At 39.9% G+C, this 16,366-nt stretch overlaps 1 protein-coding gene across 9 annotated transcripts in view; it reads left to right on the forward strand.

Annotated features, from left to right (window-relative positions):
- Window positions 1–16,366, forward strand: part of LOC130533479 (mitogen-activated protein kinase kinase kinase kinase 3-like) — a 25,030-nt gene continuing 8,664 nt past the window's right edge. For 5 of the 9 annotated variants that reach the window (XM_057046918.1, XM_057046920.1, XM_057046921.1 and 2 more), the window contains exons 1-18: window positions 1–349; window positions 5,639–5,696; window positions 6,074–6,164; window positions 6,320–6,384; window positions 6,481–6,536; window positions 6,725–6,772; window positions 6,867–6,909; window positions 7,137–7,209; window positions 7,468–7,599; window positions 7,751–7,813; window positions 7,983–8,064; window positions 8,230–8,346; window positions 10,308–10,386; window positions 10,502–10,560; window positions 12,166–12,228; window positions 13,946–13,998; window positions 14,307–14,345; window positions 15,231–15,299. In XM_057046918.1, coding sequence (XP_056902898.1) covers window positions 251–349; window positions 5,639–5,696; window positions 6,074–6,164; window positions 6,320–6,384; window positions 6,481–6,536; window positions 6,725–6,772; window positions 6,867–6,909; window positions 7,137–7,209; window positions 7,468–7,599; window positions 7,751–7,813; window positions 7,983–8,064; window positions 8,230–8,346; window positions 10,308–10,386; window positions 10,502–10,560; window positions 12,166–12,228; window positions 13,946–13,998; window positions 14,307–14,345; window positions 15,231–15,299 — 1,289 coding nt within the window. In that variant the 5' untranslated portion in view covers window positions 1–250. The remainder of the gene's footprint in view (window positions 350–5,638; window positions 5,697–6,073; window positions 6,165–6,319; window positions 6,385–6,480; window positions 6,537–6,724; window positions 6,773–6,866; window positions 6,910–7,136; window positions 7,210–7,467; window positions 7,600–7,750; window positions 7,814–7,982; window positions 8,065–8,229; window positions 8,347–10,307; window positions 10,387–10,501; window positions 10,561–12,165; window positions 12,229–13,945; window positions 13,999–14,306; window positions 14,346–15,230; window positions 15,300–16,366) is intronic. The other 4 variants (XM_057046922.1, XM_057046927.1, XM_057046923.1 and 1 more) reach the window with 3 other exon arrangements.

The raw sequence follows: 16,366 nt of genomic DNA on the forward strand, positions 1-16,366 counted from the left end.
TGGTGGAATTCAGGTGAAATTATTTTGTTATTTGCATTTATTATAATATGATAGAGTATTACAGCCTCTTACGCTCATTACGGTATGGTATCCATTGCGCATGCGCACTGCGCAGTGGAAGCCATGTTGGAGCTACATTGGATCCGGGCTGGGATTTTTTGACGCCGTATGTTTTTCTCCAAAATAGCGTATCTGTATATTGTTGGGACTAGTCCACCGTGCTCGATCGGCGCCGTAATCGGCAGTGGAAATGATGAACTCCAGTGTCGACCTATCTCGGCGGAATCCGCAGGAGGATTTCGAACTGATCCAGAGGATAGGAAGCGGCACTTATGGAGATGTGTACAAGGTAAAACTGCAGAGAGAAAAGCGGAGGTCTATTATCGGACAGAATGTTGTATTGCTACATAGCACATCACTTCTAAACGAACAGTGGGAATCCTCTTTTCACGTTCACGTTTCACGTTCAGCCTTTTGTCATTCTTTGGTCTCTTATATTCAACCGATTGAGCATCTAAGTAGCTAATCGTGTTCTTAATTCCATTATGGTCGGACCCCAATGCTGTTTTGACGTATTGTTTTTGGCCTTACTCTTATCTGTCGACATTGTTTTGAGGCAGAGTTAAAGAAACGCCCTCTTGGTACAATATTCATGCACAAATACATTATTTTTCTTAATCTCATATTAACGTTCGGTGGAAACTTCAGTTTGACGTGAGGTGCTCAAGTCGACTTTCATGGCGCAGAGATGTCAGATTCGTTAAATATATCTGTAGATTCTAGTGCATGTAAGTATACCCATATACCTTATGATAATTAGTTAGTATATCGACAAATATACGGGAACTCACAAAGAAGCCTGAGGCGTCTGTTGTTATGTACTCGCAGACATTTGCTGTCCGAGAATGGACGTAGGTCAGTCGTTAGCATTTAGAAGCTAAATGGGCTTTTAGTTGTTTCGTGTAATTTTTTTCGTCAAATGATTGGTAGCAGTGTTTTGTTACTGCTGTAGAGGAAAAACTGGAGCAATAACAAACTACTCTGTTCATTATTAATGGTAAAATGTGGTGAGGTTTAACTAAATTTGTAGAAATCGTCTCTTTAGCATGACACAGACTGACAGCTGGGAATTCACTTTGGCTAAAGCTCTCAGTGCATAACGAGCAACAACAGCCATCGAAAAGGTGATAACTTCATTCAGTTTTTCACTGTAGCAGTTGTTAAGGGAATTTTGCCTTAGATTCCTCGCAAGTTGCATAGATTCTGTCCCAAAGACGTGTGTGGCACCGAGGGCCTGCGCTGGAAGTAGCCAGCCTGCATCCCAAAGGGAAGGAAGTTCCTGCCTGACAGCCCGAGTCGACCACAGCCTGGCCTGGAAGCAACGGGACATGTATAGATCATATATGGCAACTTACAAACAATCATGTTAGACAGCTAAACAGAATATGAGGAAAATAAACTGCAAAGCTTCTAATGTTAGACATTTAAAGTTGGTTGGCCAGTGATGCCTCATCCATCCTTGGAATGAGCCTTATTCTGCATCAGTATCAAAAACATCCCCATTGTTTGCCCGGCATGTGTTTGCTTTTAATAAAATTTCACTGCTATAAGATTGAAGCCTGGGTATACCTTTATATACCTGGCAGCAGATACTATTGAGCGAACCTTAACGTAGTGTTTGATGTTGGACAGTAAATGCTACTGAACCAATAAGATGTTAACATGCATCAGTACAATATATATATAATTTGTATTATTGCTAATTTGGCTTCGTTGTGTGGTACACACATTGTTTTGTTTTCCCATGTTGGATTTTTCCTCTGAAGCTTATCTGCTTTGTTTCTAAATTAGCTGTATTATCTCTCCTCGTCACAGACACATAACTCTTGACAGGATCTCTCAACAACAACCTGCAGCTGAGAGAAAACTCATGCTAGATTATCCTTTAAGACAGAAACTCCTACAAACCTTCTTTCAATTTTTCATGAGATTATTAGAAATAATTTTTGAACTCTAAAGGTTATTCTTTTTCTTAGGTTAAAGCTTTATATCAAGGATGTGCTTCCGAGCAACAAGAGCATTTGCAGAAGCTCATTGATGCCTATATTTGGTGTTTACTTCTGTGTGAAATCCTTGGCTTGGGTTGAGTGTTTGACCAGGAAAATCTCCTTTAAAACATTGATTTCTTATTTGATGTTGTCTCTTTAAAGCAGATGTCTTCAACACTGAGAGACACATCATGTTGCCCTGTTTAGGCAGCACCTGTTGATGGGGGGGACGATTGAATGGTGGCGTTTATTCTTTACTCATTAAATGCACGAGCATGGTAACCTGTGTTGCTAACAGGCAATGGTGCATGGAGTCAGCAGGGCCAAGTGGAGTGATACAACAACAAGAACCCATTGGTCCAATTGAAGAGTTTGAGAATGAGAAAACAAAGGGAACCTGTATATAAAGATCTGTGCACACCCTGAGAGAGAGTTTTTGTTTCACTAAAAAGCTACAGGCTTTGCAATGCTAAGCAAGTGCTTGTCAGGGCTTCGGGTTCTGGTGCAATTTATAGCTAAACCCGCCTTAGCCTTGTTATCGCTCCATTCCAACAACAATGTTTAGACATACTTGCAATTTATCTGGCAGACTTCTGAATTCTGATTAATCTGATCTTAAAACAAATTTTGTCGTTAGCCTGATATTAGCATGATTTATTTTGTCCTTCACGTGCTCTAACAGGGCTTCAGTCAAAACGCTGCCCATCACGGTTCAAGTGCACGTGTGCAGCTCTAACCATAACCTGCATCGGGGTTGGTGCTGTGATAACTGCCGACGCTCAAGGATACGTGCTTTTAAAACACAGGACATGGGGTGACATAATCAACATTGCTCTAATAGAACGACTGACTTTTCTCAGTTGACACCACATTGTGGTTGTGGATGACAACAGCCACCACAGTTAAATTTTCTACAAAGCAATTTTGGCTGCAATCTGTACCAGTCAATGTTCCTACCGTCTTGCTTTATTCATATTTAAAGGGGGAGGAATGTCTTTTTATTAGGGCCATATTTAGCAGCACCAATTAGACTTATTTAATGCCTATTCTTGTTTTGGTTTTTTAAATTCTTTCTTCTTTTTTTTAACCCAACAATGATTTTTCCAGCACAAACATGAGTCGACAACACGTAGATACTGGTAATGTGGGGAGGGGTAACAGCTGGGCAGCTGTGATGTAGCAGTGCAGGAATCTTTACTTCCTCTGTGTATGCATTTTGTATTGTTTCAAAATACTTTAGAAGCTTGTGGTAACACACGTGCGCATGCACACACACACAGAAGGACCAAAACCATCCTGTTTTTGTCACTGTTCCTCCAGTTGCTTTGAGGTGGATACACAGACCTCATCCTGCTCTCAGGCATTCACAAACTCTAAATCTCTCTGGATTTAGAATAGAAATATAGTTCCAAGCACCGTTAATGTGCTGCGGCTCTAGAGCAGAACAGTCTGTTGTGGAATCATGCGCATACATGCGTATTAATAATTAATCTTGTTGATACCAGGCAGTAATGTGGAAAACAGCAAAAACACCCCTGGTTTAGGATTATTCTTTTCTGATTTTACTTGTGGAGGGAGATGTTTGTGCAGCTTTCTGTCTCACTCATTGCCCACCTGAGGCTGAGTAATCGGCTGCACATGTCCGCAAATAAAGAAATATTGATTTATTTGATTATTTTACCTTTGCTACCCATTTCCCAATAATACAAATAATTATAGTTTTGATCTTTTGGCTTTGTAGAATTTTTTTAGTGGTAGTATAGACAAATCACTGACCTGTGATATATTATTGCAGATATATACTGATTGCTGCCATCACTTACTCTGCAGAGATAAATTGGTGAATCTTGTGGTCTAAGGTGACTTATCTAATGTGAGAGGTGTCTACTACCTCTGACCTTATGTAAAATTACTCCGTCAGACAGGTTTCCCTACAAGAGAGGCAGGATTGTTGTCATGTCTTATCTAACTTACACAAACGTGTGCTTAAGAGCTGCGGCCGGCCACCACCGTGCTACATTTTTAATACCATTAACTCAGATAAATGAGTAGCAGCTCAACATCAGTGGTTACGTTCATGTTCTATTGCATCATTGTTTTCTTGTCATTCAGGAAATGAGGAAACGGACCAAAACGAATGATACATATCACTATTCAAGACTTTGTTGACAGCATTTAGATGTCCCATAGACAGTGGTGTGCTTTTAAAAAAAATATGATTATTATCTGCTTTCTGGAGTCAGATTAGCCAAAGGATCATGTTGAAAGTGCTGCAAGTTATGCTACGGTTGACAGTAATCTGATGATGAGAAATCGGATGAAAACACCTGATTATCACAGGAAAGTGTCAGAAAAGAAGAGGGATTTCAGGAGGGGATTTTGATGATCATGTTTGGATGTTATGGTGCTGTCAATGGGCCCATCGCCACAGACTATCGTAGGTAGCTGCTGATCAGCAGTCAGCCTGCTCCAGTCACTCACAACATCCAGGCCATCAAGTGGCGTCAGGCTGTGCTGCTGCCTGCTACAATATGAGTCATCGGCCGTCCGTCTGCTGACTGAAGCCGCTCTGTCTCCACTCTGGCTGTACGGCCCCCTTCTCCCTCCTTCTTTGCCTTTCTTTGTATCTCCCACCACAGCTTTGTTGGGTGGCTCAGATTTTCTCTTGAACTTGGGAAAGATCCGCTGCATTCTGGACAAAACCGCAAATGTGTTTTTGTCGTTTGAAATGGGAGCATTGTTGAAGTTGAGGACGGAGCTGTTGGAATTTATCGTCGCTGCAATTGCAAAAGTGTCCAAAAACTAGGACACCTTCATTAGATTTGAATCTTCTTACTGTGGAAATCACACTTAAAACCCAGAAAATCTCAGGAACTATCCAAATCATCCCAGAGCCACATGAGTGAAGGAATGATCTTTTATATCAAAAGACATGCCCATCTTTCATAAAAGCAAGTTTTGTTATAGAAACTATACAAACTTTGATTCATCTTTAGTCAATTGGTAACAATTCTGTGAATTTAGGCACAACAACGATATTGACAGTCCTCTGTTGTAGTTTTTTAATTAATTCAGTGATGGATTTCTTTTAGTGTTTTGACATTGTAGATGTGATAGCAACTTAAAAAAAAGCAAACTGAAGTAATCTTGCAATAAAGTGAAGTATGAGGAATTAGCCTAATCTCACAAACATGTTAGATGTCAGGGACAAAAACGGAAGTTGTTATTTCTACACTGATCTTTCGCTTTGACCTTTTTAATGTCGACGTGTGTTTTTACAGCAGCAGAAACATGCTTTAGCCGGCCCCACGCTACAGGTCTAACAGCTTTTCTGAAATGTCTTGTCTGCACCTTTTCTGTGCTTATGTCACAGCATTGAAAGGTACTGGTGGCAAATGTGGGCTCTTTTTCTTTCTTTTTTTTTAAAAATAGTACGTAATCACTTTTCAACAAGACTGGTTTTAGTCAAAGTTGGGAACAGCTACCAGCTCCAGTTCCAGTCTGAAATAGCTTAATAATAAACAGTGTTGCCATATATTTGCTGTGTGCATCAAAAGCCTCATTGTTTCGCCCTTTTTTTCACACTTTAGGCTCGCAATGTAAACACGGGAGAACTGGCTGCTATCAAAGTCATCAAACTGGAACCGGGTGAGTTATCCCTATTTGTGCTCAGTTCTTTTACATTTTGCTGCCACGTCTTCCTCTTTGTATGAACACTTTCCAAATTCCTTTTCTGTCTTCTTACTCTCCTTTTCCTACCATCAGTCTGCTTTTCTTACCCAGTCCTTTAGACCAGAATCCTCCACAAGTAATATCCCAGATCCTTCCCTCCTTTACCATCGTTCATTTGAGTAACAGGAATGTAAATATGTCAGCATTATTTCTTCTAAGTATGGCATTATAACATTCCCTGGCTGCTCACCTCCTTTGGCTGTCCATATTTATTCCTGTTCCTTTTGTTTTCTAATTAACAATATTCATATTGAATGAGTTATGGGATTATCACAAGTTTGTTTCTACTCCAGGTGAAGATTTTGCTGTCGTCCAGCAGGAGATTATAATGATGAAGGACTGTAAACACTCAAACATCGTAGCCTATTTTGGCAGCTATCTCCGGTGAGTTTGTCTGATTCAAGCCCCCGATTACAGATGATTTCACCGGAACACTTCACATGTGTTTGTCAGAGAAGCGCTGTTTAGATGAGGGTGTAACTGGCAGATGGAGGTGTGTGTGAGGTGGCTGTTGTGACTCAAAACTGGTCTGTGTGCAGGAGAGATAAGCTGTGGATCAGTATGGAGTACTGTGGAGGAGGTTCTCTGCAGGATATCTATCATGGTAATGACAGTAAAAACACTGCCTTTTGATTGTTAATTACTTTGAGTTCTTTAGTTTTGGATGAATCTTTAATTTTTGACCCTTTCACTCCCCCAGTGACCGGGCCTTTGTCAGAGTCCCAGATAGCATATATGTCACGAGAGACCCTGCAGGTAACAAACAGGACACACATTCTCACCTTCCTAATACTACATGTGTGCAAGCAGTTACAAGGGAAACACTCATCATTTCATCCAGCAGATGAAAATTCAAGTTTAAAAACATCCCCAAATACTTGAACATGAAAATGCGTTTATCATTGAAATAGGTGTTTAATTAATTCTGTGCTTCTGTTTTCTAGGGGTTATACTACCTGCACAATAAAGGCAAAATGCACAGAGACATTAAGGTGAGTTTGGACAAAAGATTTGCAGCTGATTTGGTCTTAATTGATTCTTGTCATTTTTCATGCGTTGGGGTTTATGCATATTTGTCTCTGACAGGGCGCCAACATCCTCCTGACAGACAGTGGATACGTTAAACTGGGTGAGAAGCGTTGCAGGTTTTAGCCCCTTAAATGCTGAGGTTGGACATGTCCCCATAAAGAGTTGCTGTGTGATTTTTGGGCAACAGTGGCTTAGATGGTTCACATTCATCAGCATGTGTGAATGTGCATAATTATCAGTTTTTAGTTTATTATCAGTGTTTGTGATATTAAACTCTAGTCTTATTCAGTTTTTCTTAATCTGTTGTATATGCTTTTCTCCTTGCAGCTGACTTTGGTGTTTCAGCGCAAATTACAGCAACTCTTGCAAAGAGGAAGTCATTTATTGGAACTCCATACTGGTTAGTTGGGTCTGATGTGCACAATTGTAATAATTATACCTGCAGGTAAAGTGGGTTTCACCTCTGTGATCTGTGAAAACAGAGAGTGTGTGTGGGTCACATTTTGACATTGCTGAAGTTGTATTGTTGCTTTTATCTGGAGGAAATTTCTGGTTTTATTTGTGCAAAATGTCGTTCAAATCAAATGAAAATAAATTCTCTCTTTACCTTTATCTTTTCTTTTTTAATGCTCCATGTGTCTGCTTTATGCTTCCACAGGATGGCTCCAGAGGTCGCAGCGGTTGAAAGAAAAGGAGGTTACAACCAGCTCTGTGACATTTGGGCTGTGGGCATTACTGCAATAGAACTGGCTGAACTACAGCCCCCTATGTTTGACCTGCACCCCATGAGGTAGAGGGCTCAGCAATTTTAGAAATGAAAACGTTTTTTTGCAATATGGACAATTAAAGACTCTAAAGTGATAATGTCCATAATGTATTGATTTTTTTTTGGCAAATTCCTGTGTTGATAGCAGGATTTCAGGCTGTTCTCTTCTCTCCAGGGCTCTCTTCTTAATGACAAAGAGTAATTTTCAGCCACCTAAGTTGAAAGATAAACTCAAGTGGTAAGAAAATGTATTCCTTTCTATACTGTATGCATGTGCCTACAGCCTCTGTGTGCATTTAGTCCAGTTCAAGCAAACGTCTGCCAGGCTCAATATGTTTAAATGTGCCAAATCTTTATATGTTTAGTTCATTTTTTCTTTTCTTTTTCTCCCAATTCTGAACCAACAGGACAAATAACTTCCACCATTTTGTCAAGCTGGCCCTGACCAAGAATCCAAAAAAGAGACCCACAGCTGAGAAACTGCTGCAGGTCAGCAGAAAAAAGCAACACAGTATTAATACTAAAGCAAACACGGGATTTTTCAGTCGTGTTATCAGGAATACCGTACCAGAATGTAATATCAAGTCAAATGAATCCATTATGTCTCACTCCTCATTTTGATTGTGTCTTTTTGCCCGGTTGCTTGTCTTCCAGCACCCTTTTGTGTCTCAGCCCCTCAGCAGAACTTTGGCCATAGAGCTGCTGGACAAAGCCAACAACCCCGACCACAGCACCTACAACGACTTTGATGATGACGATCCTGAACCGGAGGTAACCTTTGACCTTCTAAAAATCACACTTGCCAACATAGAGGTGATTGTATTTTTACCTGATTTCATTTTCTTCCCTTGAAATCACACCCTTCTCTCTTTTCATTAGCTCACAGTCCACCATTTATTCTCCTCATCTTCTTTCCCTCTGACATATAACTCAACCTTCCGCACTTTCTCATTTCCCTCCATCCTCCTCTCCTTGCCTTCTTTTCTGTTTTTGTTATGCCTCATTCTGTCCATCTTGCCTTTTTCCTATTCCCTTTTGTTAATTTTATTCAATCCTTTTAGCATTTCTCTTTTCTCTCTACCCTACTCTTGACTTTCTTTGTCCTCCCTCTTTTCTCCACTCTGTTCTTGTTTTCACCGCCCTTCCTCTAACTCCTCTTCAGTTTAAGTACAGGGGACATTTTCTTCCCATAAGCCCTGGTGCTCGGCGTGCACCCCGTTTCGCAGCCCGTAGAAAGGTACCAGTGTGGGCTGTGGTGCAGTGATGTCATTCTAACACAAACCATGCTGTCAATTGTTTCTTATGGGGGGGAGGAACGCTGAACTGACTGAATAGAAACTGGATTTCCATTCAGTTCAGGGACTACACTGATGCTGTCATGGAAACTGACATCAGCATGGGACTTTTTAGACCGTTGATGCAAAAATACTGTCATATTGGTGTCCTTGAGATTCAGCTCTTTGGTGCAGCCGCCAGTTTTTCTGCATGATAAATGAATGCAGTAGTTTATGGTTGAATAAAAATAAATGCCAGTTTTTAACTTGGTATAAAAGGTAGTGAGTTCTTATATATACCATGTTAAATTATTTTACCTCTACAGCTGTAACTAGGATTAAAATATTGGGTTTGTGAAGGTAAGTTTCGGTGAATATTTACAGTTCTTTAGAGGTATTGAACACTCCGAATACAGGGAAGGCTTTGCTCACTTCCATGACAACATCACCGTCGTCCCTGCTGAACCAGAGCTGATCACTTAATGTTTGTTGCCAAGTTTCAGCCCTTTTCTCTCTATTTCTGTGGCACCGTCTGACCATTAAAGAAATGGTCCCGTTTGCAACAATGGCTGCCAGACTGAGTTCAGCAGACCAATTAGAATAATGCGTCTGAGTTGTGATGGGCTCAGATTGGTTGGTACTGTATGTCTTTCTGTATAATGCAGTTTTATTTTGAAAATCTGTCATTCTGAGTTTCAGTGATTGATTTGTTTTAGTAAATCTGGAAATTCACATCTGAAAAACACGTTAACCCAATTAGAATATTAAGATCTGTTTGGCATTGTTTTAAACGTACAACAATATCCTGAAAACGTCATTTGTAAGCCATTGCTACTGACAGTAACTGACTTGACTTTATAATGAACTGGAGGTGGATTTTAAACATCCTGGTTCTTCCCTGCAGCAACCAATATCCCTCTGATAAATGCATTGCTGTTGAGTCCTGGTCTGACCTTTTCCAGTGTTCAGCCTGCATGGTTTGAAGTTGCTGTGTTTTTAGCAGTCATGAATGTAAAAAATCCAAAACCTGCACGATTTTATATGCACATTTTACATCTTTTTTCTCTGTTATACTCTGTTATGAGTCTCTGAATAAAAAGACATAACTCAGTCATGTTATTAGAGATAATTCAATTATGATTCCCCATGCATCATCATTCACTTTTAAAAAAAATACTTAAAGTGTCATTTCTTTGTCGTGGCTACATCAAAAACAGTCATTACTTAAAACATAATTGTCAGTGTCACTTGTGTCTGAATACCGTGTACAAAATTATGTTGTTTTTTTTAGCATCATTTATGTGTTTTTTTGTGCCTGCATATCTCCGCTGTCTGTTTGTGACACCTTATTCTTTCTGATGGGAAATAACAGAGGCATGATGTTTGTTCAGTGATCAACGACACATACAGCTGTTTGACCTTGTGTGTCTGTGTTTGTGTGTCTCTCTTTGCTGACAGTCTCCAGTCTCTGTTCCTCATCGAATTCGCTCTACCAGCAGGAGCACCAGGGAAGGAAAGACACTGTCAGAGATCAACTGTGAGTTACCTGGCAGAAAAACAAACCTATATCTGTACCAAGTGGCCAGGAAAATACTTCATTTATCAGTCTTGTTAAATTTAATTTCCTGTTTACATTTCTCGGCGTTTTGCAGTTGGTCAGGTGAAGTTTGATCCTCCACTCAGAAAGGAGACTGAACCCCATCATGAACCGGTGAGTTGTCCTCCATCACGTATGTTTGTTGGTCTGTTTAAGAAGCTGAGCCCCACCTGAACACAGGAGACACCCTGAGTGCTGTTGTTGACAAGTTGTGTTTAACAAAACATAAAAGCCGTCCAATCATGTTGATTCACATAGAGAAGATTAAAACTGACTATTCAAAAGGATCCAAACGAGCATTTTCATCTGGGTTACTGTTTAGTTATCTGTTGATGTTTTTTCCTGACAGCATTTCTTTTTGCATCTTAGTTTGTGCAGGCTTCCAGCTAAAGTTCTCCTTTGTACAGTGTCTGGGTTCTCTTTTATGGACAAGGTGTGACACCCGTGGATTTCCAGGAGTTCAGGGAGAGTGTGTGTGTGTGTGTGTGTGTGTGTGTGTGTGTGCGTGCGTTTGTGTGTGCGTTCGTGGTTTTGGCCAGAATTCCTGCTCAATGCCTTCCTGGCGAGGAATTTAAGGCATGTTGAAAATAGAGGACACTCACTAGCAGGCTGCAGAGATAATTTGTCCCACCTGGGCTGAGAATGGCTATAAACGTTGGAGAGAACAACATGTGACCCATTTTTGTTCAGCCTGCAACTGCAAACTAGAAACAAAGATAAGAATTCAATGTATGTTCACACCGTTTTCTTTGGGTTTTTAGAGTCCCCGGTCACATTGACAGGCACCCTGATGCAGGGCTAGGAAGTACATGTGCCCCTCCCAGTTTATTCCAAGAGGGTTATTTTTGGAGACATTATAATAACATGGAAAATTAATTAATTTCTAAACCGGAACACGGTTGTCTCATGTCGATCTTTTAATTTAAATCTGTTGTTAGTTATCCCTTTAGGAACTGCAAAAATATGATTTATCACTAAGTAAATGGGATGGTACACTGCTTACGCATTTCCCTCACTCCTTTGCTCTTTTTTCTCCTTCTTTGCTATCTCACAACTGCCTTTTGTAAACACTCACCTTTATAATCAGCTTTCATTCTTGTCCTAATCTCTCTCTAGTGTACTGATAATATTTACTAGGGTAGATATTTGATTTGGTTCCCTTTGCTTTCATTTTCCTTCCTCCTAATGAAAGTATATAAAGACAAAGGGATCTTTTGATTATCTGCCTGGTTCTCACATTCCCAGTTCATGATTCCAATCATGTTTGCGATATTCTACACGATTACCATATAGATAATTACAGCTAAATGTTCTAGCTGGTGTTGCAAAGCTTCAATTTCAGAATGTGCTACCTGTTTAATCTCTTGTGTAAGGATATACCAAGGCCCAATTTCACCTGAGGGTAACACCTTGGAACTTAAACTGAGGTAACTTCTGCTTAAGTTTGAGAAGAGAAATTCCAAGAGTGCCACTGAAATAAGAAGATTTATTGTACCTTCCATACATTATAATGTACTCACCTTCACTCTGCTCTTAGTCATCTTCCCCCTCTCCTAAATATGAAGGTATTGCCCTCTTCCTTCCACAGTGTTCAGATCCAATCTGGACCTTTATCCATTTTTCATACGACCCCCCCACCCCAAAATCCAAGTCGTTCCCCTTCTTCAGTCCAAGTTACTGTATTAACTGAGGTCTCTCCCACTCTGTCTTGCTGACCAGTGTGATTCTGAGCCCTATCTGGACTGTGTTGAGGAGCTCTACTATACCGCAAGATCTAATCTGGTAGTACTCTTTCTTTCTGTCTCTCTCTCTCACTCTCGCTCTTTCTGTCTCTCCTTTCATGAGCTTCTTTTTTATCCATGTTTATCTCTGTCTCACACACATTGCTCTTGTTCTAAGTCCTTGCCATTCAGGCCCTTGGTATTTTTATTTATTTTTTCCTGCCTTATTTTTTTTTCCAGCGTGACATTTTGGCTGCTTCCTGTCTGAAATGTTTTTGTGTGTCACATGCCATATTTTGGTCTGTCTCTTTTTGTTCATCTTTTTTTTCAGCTTTGGCACCTGCCTCACTAACTGGTGTTGTAGTTGTCATGGTGACGAGTCCATAGTGATGTACTTCGCGTTGTCCTTTCAGTTGATTTTGAATACACTGGACATTCACTCCCTCAGATTTACTTGTTTTCTTGCTCTGTGACACGGGTTTGAACACAAACTTTCCCATTTATAGCACCTGTTATTGTTTGTGTATAAGAGTATATTTTAAAAGGGGTTTGATATCGAGCCAATGGCCAGATTGGCAACAAGTTTTACTCTTTGGACTGTTTTCTGAATTGCACACTATGACATCACAAATGATAATCTACTTCCACCGTAATCAATCAATCTTTATTTATATAGTGTCTTTTATTATTATTATTATTATTATATTATTATTATTATTATTATTATTATTATTACTATTACTATTATGTAATTGGATAGAAATGGTTGTTCAGTCTCGTTCACAGTCTTGCATTTCTGAGAAACTTTCATTCTTTCCAGTCTGTTCCTGCAAATATTCACTGTCCCTCTTAACTGTTGAGGGCTTTTAATTTTAAACTACACAGAAAGTCCCTCCTATGTTTCAGCATGTTCACTGTTAGACAGCAGTACTTGTATCAGGAAATATTAGACTTGTCCATAGCAAAGAAGAAGGTAATTACTCCTGTTATTATCAATTATCATAAATCTGATCTTTTCATCTTTCTCTTTTTTATTTCTTGTGTTCTATCTGTATGTTAATGACACAGGCCCTCTCACATATGCACTATAAGCTGGATTTTACAGGGGGATTAGGGGAAAACAACTCACTCTTTCCTCACCTGGATGAGTAAAAATTCTCTAAATGATAAAGAAAAATTACATTTGTATGTATATGATTAGGTGCTCTCTGCTGATTTTACCTGATCAAATACAAATGACAAGATGGCTTCAGACTTGTGTGTAAAGATGTAAAGAATGTAAAGATCATGCTTTAAGCTTAAAGATATGGATCTTGTGTGGACAGTTGCGGAGAAAACTTTCATCTGATCCTCTGAAAATCCTCTGGAGTGCATACGTTAAGGGCTAAGGTCAGAAAATCTGCAGCAAACAAACACTCAACAGTCTGTGTATCCAAAATCCTCATCTTTCTGGGACTCGCTGCTCTAGACTGGTTGATAAGCAAGAGTGAAAGTAAATCGACATTCAATCTTCGAAATTTAAGTGAATCCTGAAATCTCCTTGCAGCTAATCTGATGTGATTGTGGGCGTTTAGTGGCACTTGAGGGGATTATCATTTCTTGCATGCTATTGTGACCGTCACAGCAGCTGCTATGCTAGCAGTAGTAATCTAATTAAAAAAGCAGACACTATATGCATTTTTCTTTTGCTGATACTTTGTCTGTGGTCCTTGTGTTCGTGAATAAAAATGCTGCCAAATTTTCTTTACTTTTTAACCCGCCATTTGCTTGTTTCGTAGGAGCTGCAGTTGGAGTACGGCCATGATTCCCCAAGTTTACTGGGTGGAAATAAGTAAGGCTATTGCATCTTTTATTGCTCGTATTCTTGTTATTCCGCAGTTAAACTAAAAAAATGTGAGATTTTGAGCATTTTCCTGCTGTAGTTTTGATTGTTTATTCATAACCGTAGCCTGGAGATGTTCCTTAAGCATTGTGTTCATGGCTCAGGTTCAAATCAGGGCACCAGACTGGCTTTTCACAGTGTGACGAGGATGAAAAAGAACTCAAAACTAGCCTGGAAATAAACATTGACATCGGATATACTGTTGTCCTTGTTGCATTTTCATGTCACGTGTATCATTTTGCTCATCTGTCACACAGGAGTCTTCTCAAATCTGTGGAGGAAGAGCTGCAGCAGAGGTGAGGCACATGCTAATGCTAGTCGGACCTCCTGTTTTGCTGGTGTTCTGAGCTCACCCATCAGCCGTTATTAACAGCAGCACTAATCTTTTCAGATCACATGCTCTTAACTCTGTCATAATGACGCGGGACTGTACTCTGCATTTTGGATTCTCGTGGGTTTTGGTGTTCCTCTGTGGGTTTTCTTTATGCTTTGATGCCATCAGATAAAAAGGCTGTGCTTCATAGGTGCTTCCTGCAGAGCATGGCTGAAATTCACACACCCACGCACACACACATGCACATTCGTATCAATATATTCCCATGTTCATATTTAGCTGCAGCTGTAAACGTGTCATTTTATTGGCCAGTCTGTGAAGAAACTGCAATTTTCTTGCCTTTTATGAGACAAGCTTTAATATCAGAGTATGTTCACACACTTTTGTCTGCATACGTGTTAATCCTAGTGTCATTTAGCTGTTTTAATTAATGTAAAGCTGCTTTATTAAACTGAAAATAAGGAAGATTCTACTGCAAACAGGAAGTAAAATGTTCCTTCTGGCTGCTTCTGACAAGTGTGTAGATGTTAGCAGACCAGAACATTTTGACAGAATATTGCCTTTTCACTTGTTTTTATGGCCTGAAGGAATAATTGTAGTTCCTGATTATTGGATGTTGTTGTGGTGCAGAAATCTTTGTTCTTTGGATCTGTTCAGTCCTTTCAGATCCACCCAGATACAAGGGTTAGACAGTCACTCAGATCTCCCTCCCTGTCCCCTTCCTCTCTCCTTCCCTTCCTCCTGTTGTTATTTTTGCTTGCTCCCCTTGTCCCCAATCTTCTTATTCTCTCCAATGCTGTTTTCCTTCCCTATCCTCCCCTCCTCCTGTATTCACCTCCTCTCCCAGGGGCCATGTGGCACACTTAGGGGAGGATGAGGATGATGATGGTGCAGATGATGATGAAACTCACACTCAGTAAGTTTTGTTCCCAATCCTACAGCCAGAAGCCCCTTCCCCCTTGTCTCACCCTCCCACCCATTCCTCCCTCATTTTGGAAACAAAATGCAGTGAGAATGAGAAGGGAGACAAGGAGGAAGGCTTCTTCCTGTCTTTGCCGGTTTCATCCACGCATCACAATGCAAGCACACCCCACCATCACGCCGTAGTAGCCACCCATGTTTGTGTTGATACTGCCTTGTGTTTAAGTTTATTAACTACTAACATTAACCCTTATTGTCAGAACTCCATCATTCATAAACAGGGGCAGGGAAATATTCAAGCTGATCAATGAATTTCATTTTCAAATGTGCATTATGGCCTCGGTTGTGCTTGGCTTTTCATTTCTCTTTGTGAAGTTCTTTGTCTCCTTCATGTTTGATTTCCAGTAAGTTCTCCATGAAGCAAAAGATGTGTTACTATGCCAACAATAATCGTTTGTTTCACTTGTTAGATGCAAATTCTGTATGTTTATTTTTTAAAAAGTACCTTCAGTGTAAACTTTCAGACGCAACTATACATGCACACCCAGGGCTGCTCAAGTGTGGCAAAAATCCTAATCACAATTATTTTGAATGATGGGAGAATTTGCTTTTATTGAACTTTAAACTGGCTTTTTTCTTTTTAAGTGACTAATATTACATTTCAGTTAACTAACAAAATATAAATAATATATATGCAAATAATAAATATCAAAAACAATTTGGTATTTTACTCAAGGCCACGCCAAACTGCAGCGCAATCTAAGCAAACGTACATCATAGTATGATTAGAATATCAATGTTCAACATGTCGAACAGTGCGGTGCGCCGCTCTAAAGGGTGGTGCGCGCTGCTACATTTACATCACTGGACAGAAGGAGAACAACCAACAAACAATATGTACGGCACAATCATCTTTTTATGTTGATTACCCTGTTTTCATAATCGTGGGAATGATTCACCCGACCCCACGTACACCCTTCAGGTAGCGTCTGTGTTCTGGGTGTATAGTAGTTGTTTGGACGTATCATGTTCTTCACCCTGACATTCTTTTCATGACTTCTT

This window comes from Takifugu flavidus, chromosome 11 (assembly GCF_003711565.1).
Source record: "Takifugu flavidus isolate HTHZ2018 chromosome 11, ASM371156v2, whole genome shotgun sequence".
Lineage (NCBI taxonomy): Eukaryota > Metazoa > Chordata > Actinopteri > Tetraodontiformes > Tetraodontidae > Takifugu > Takifugu flavidus.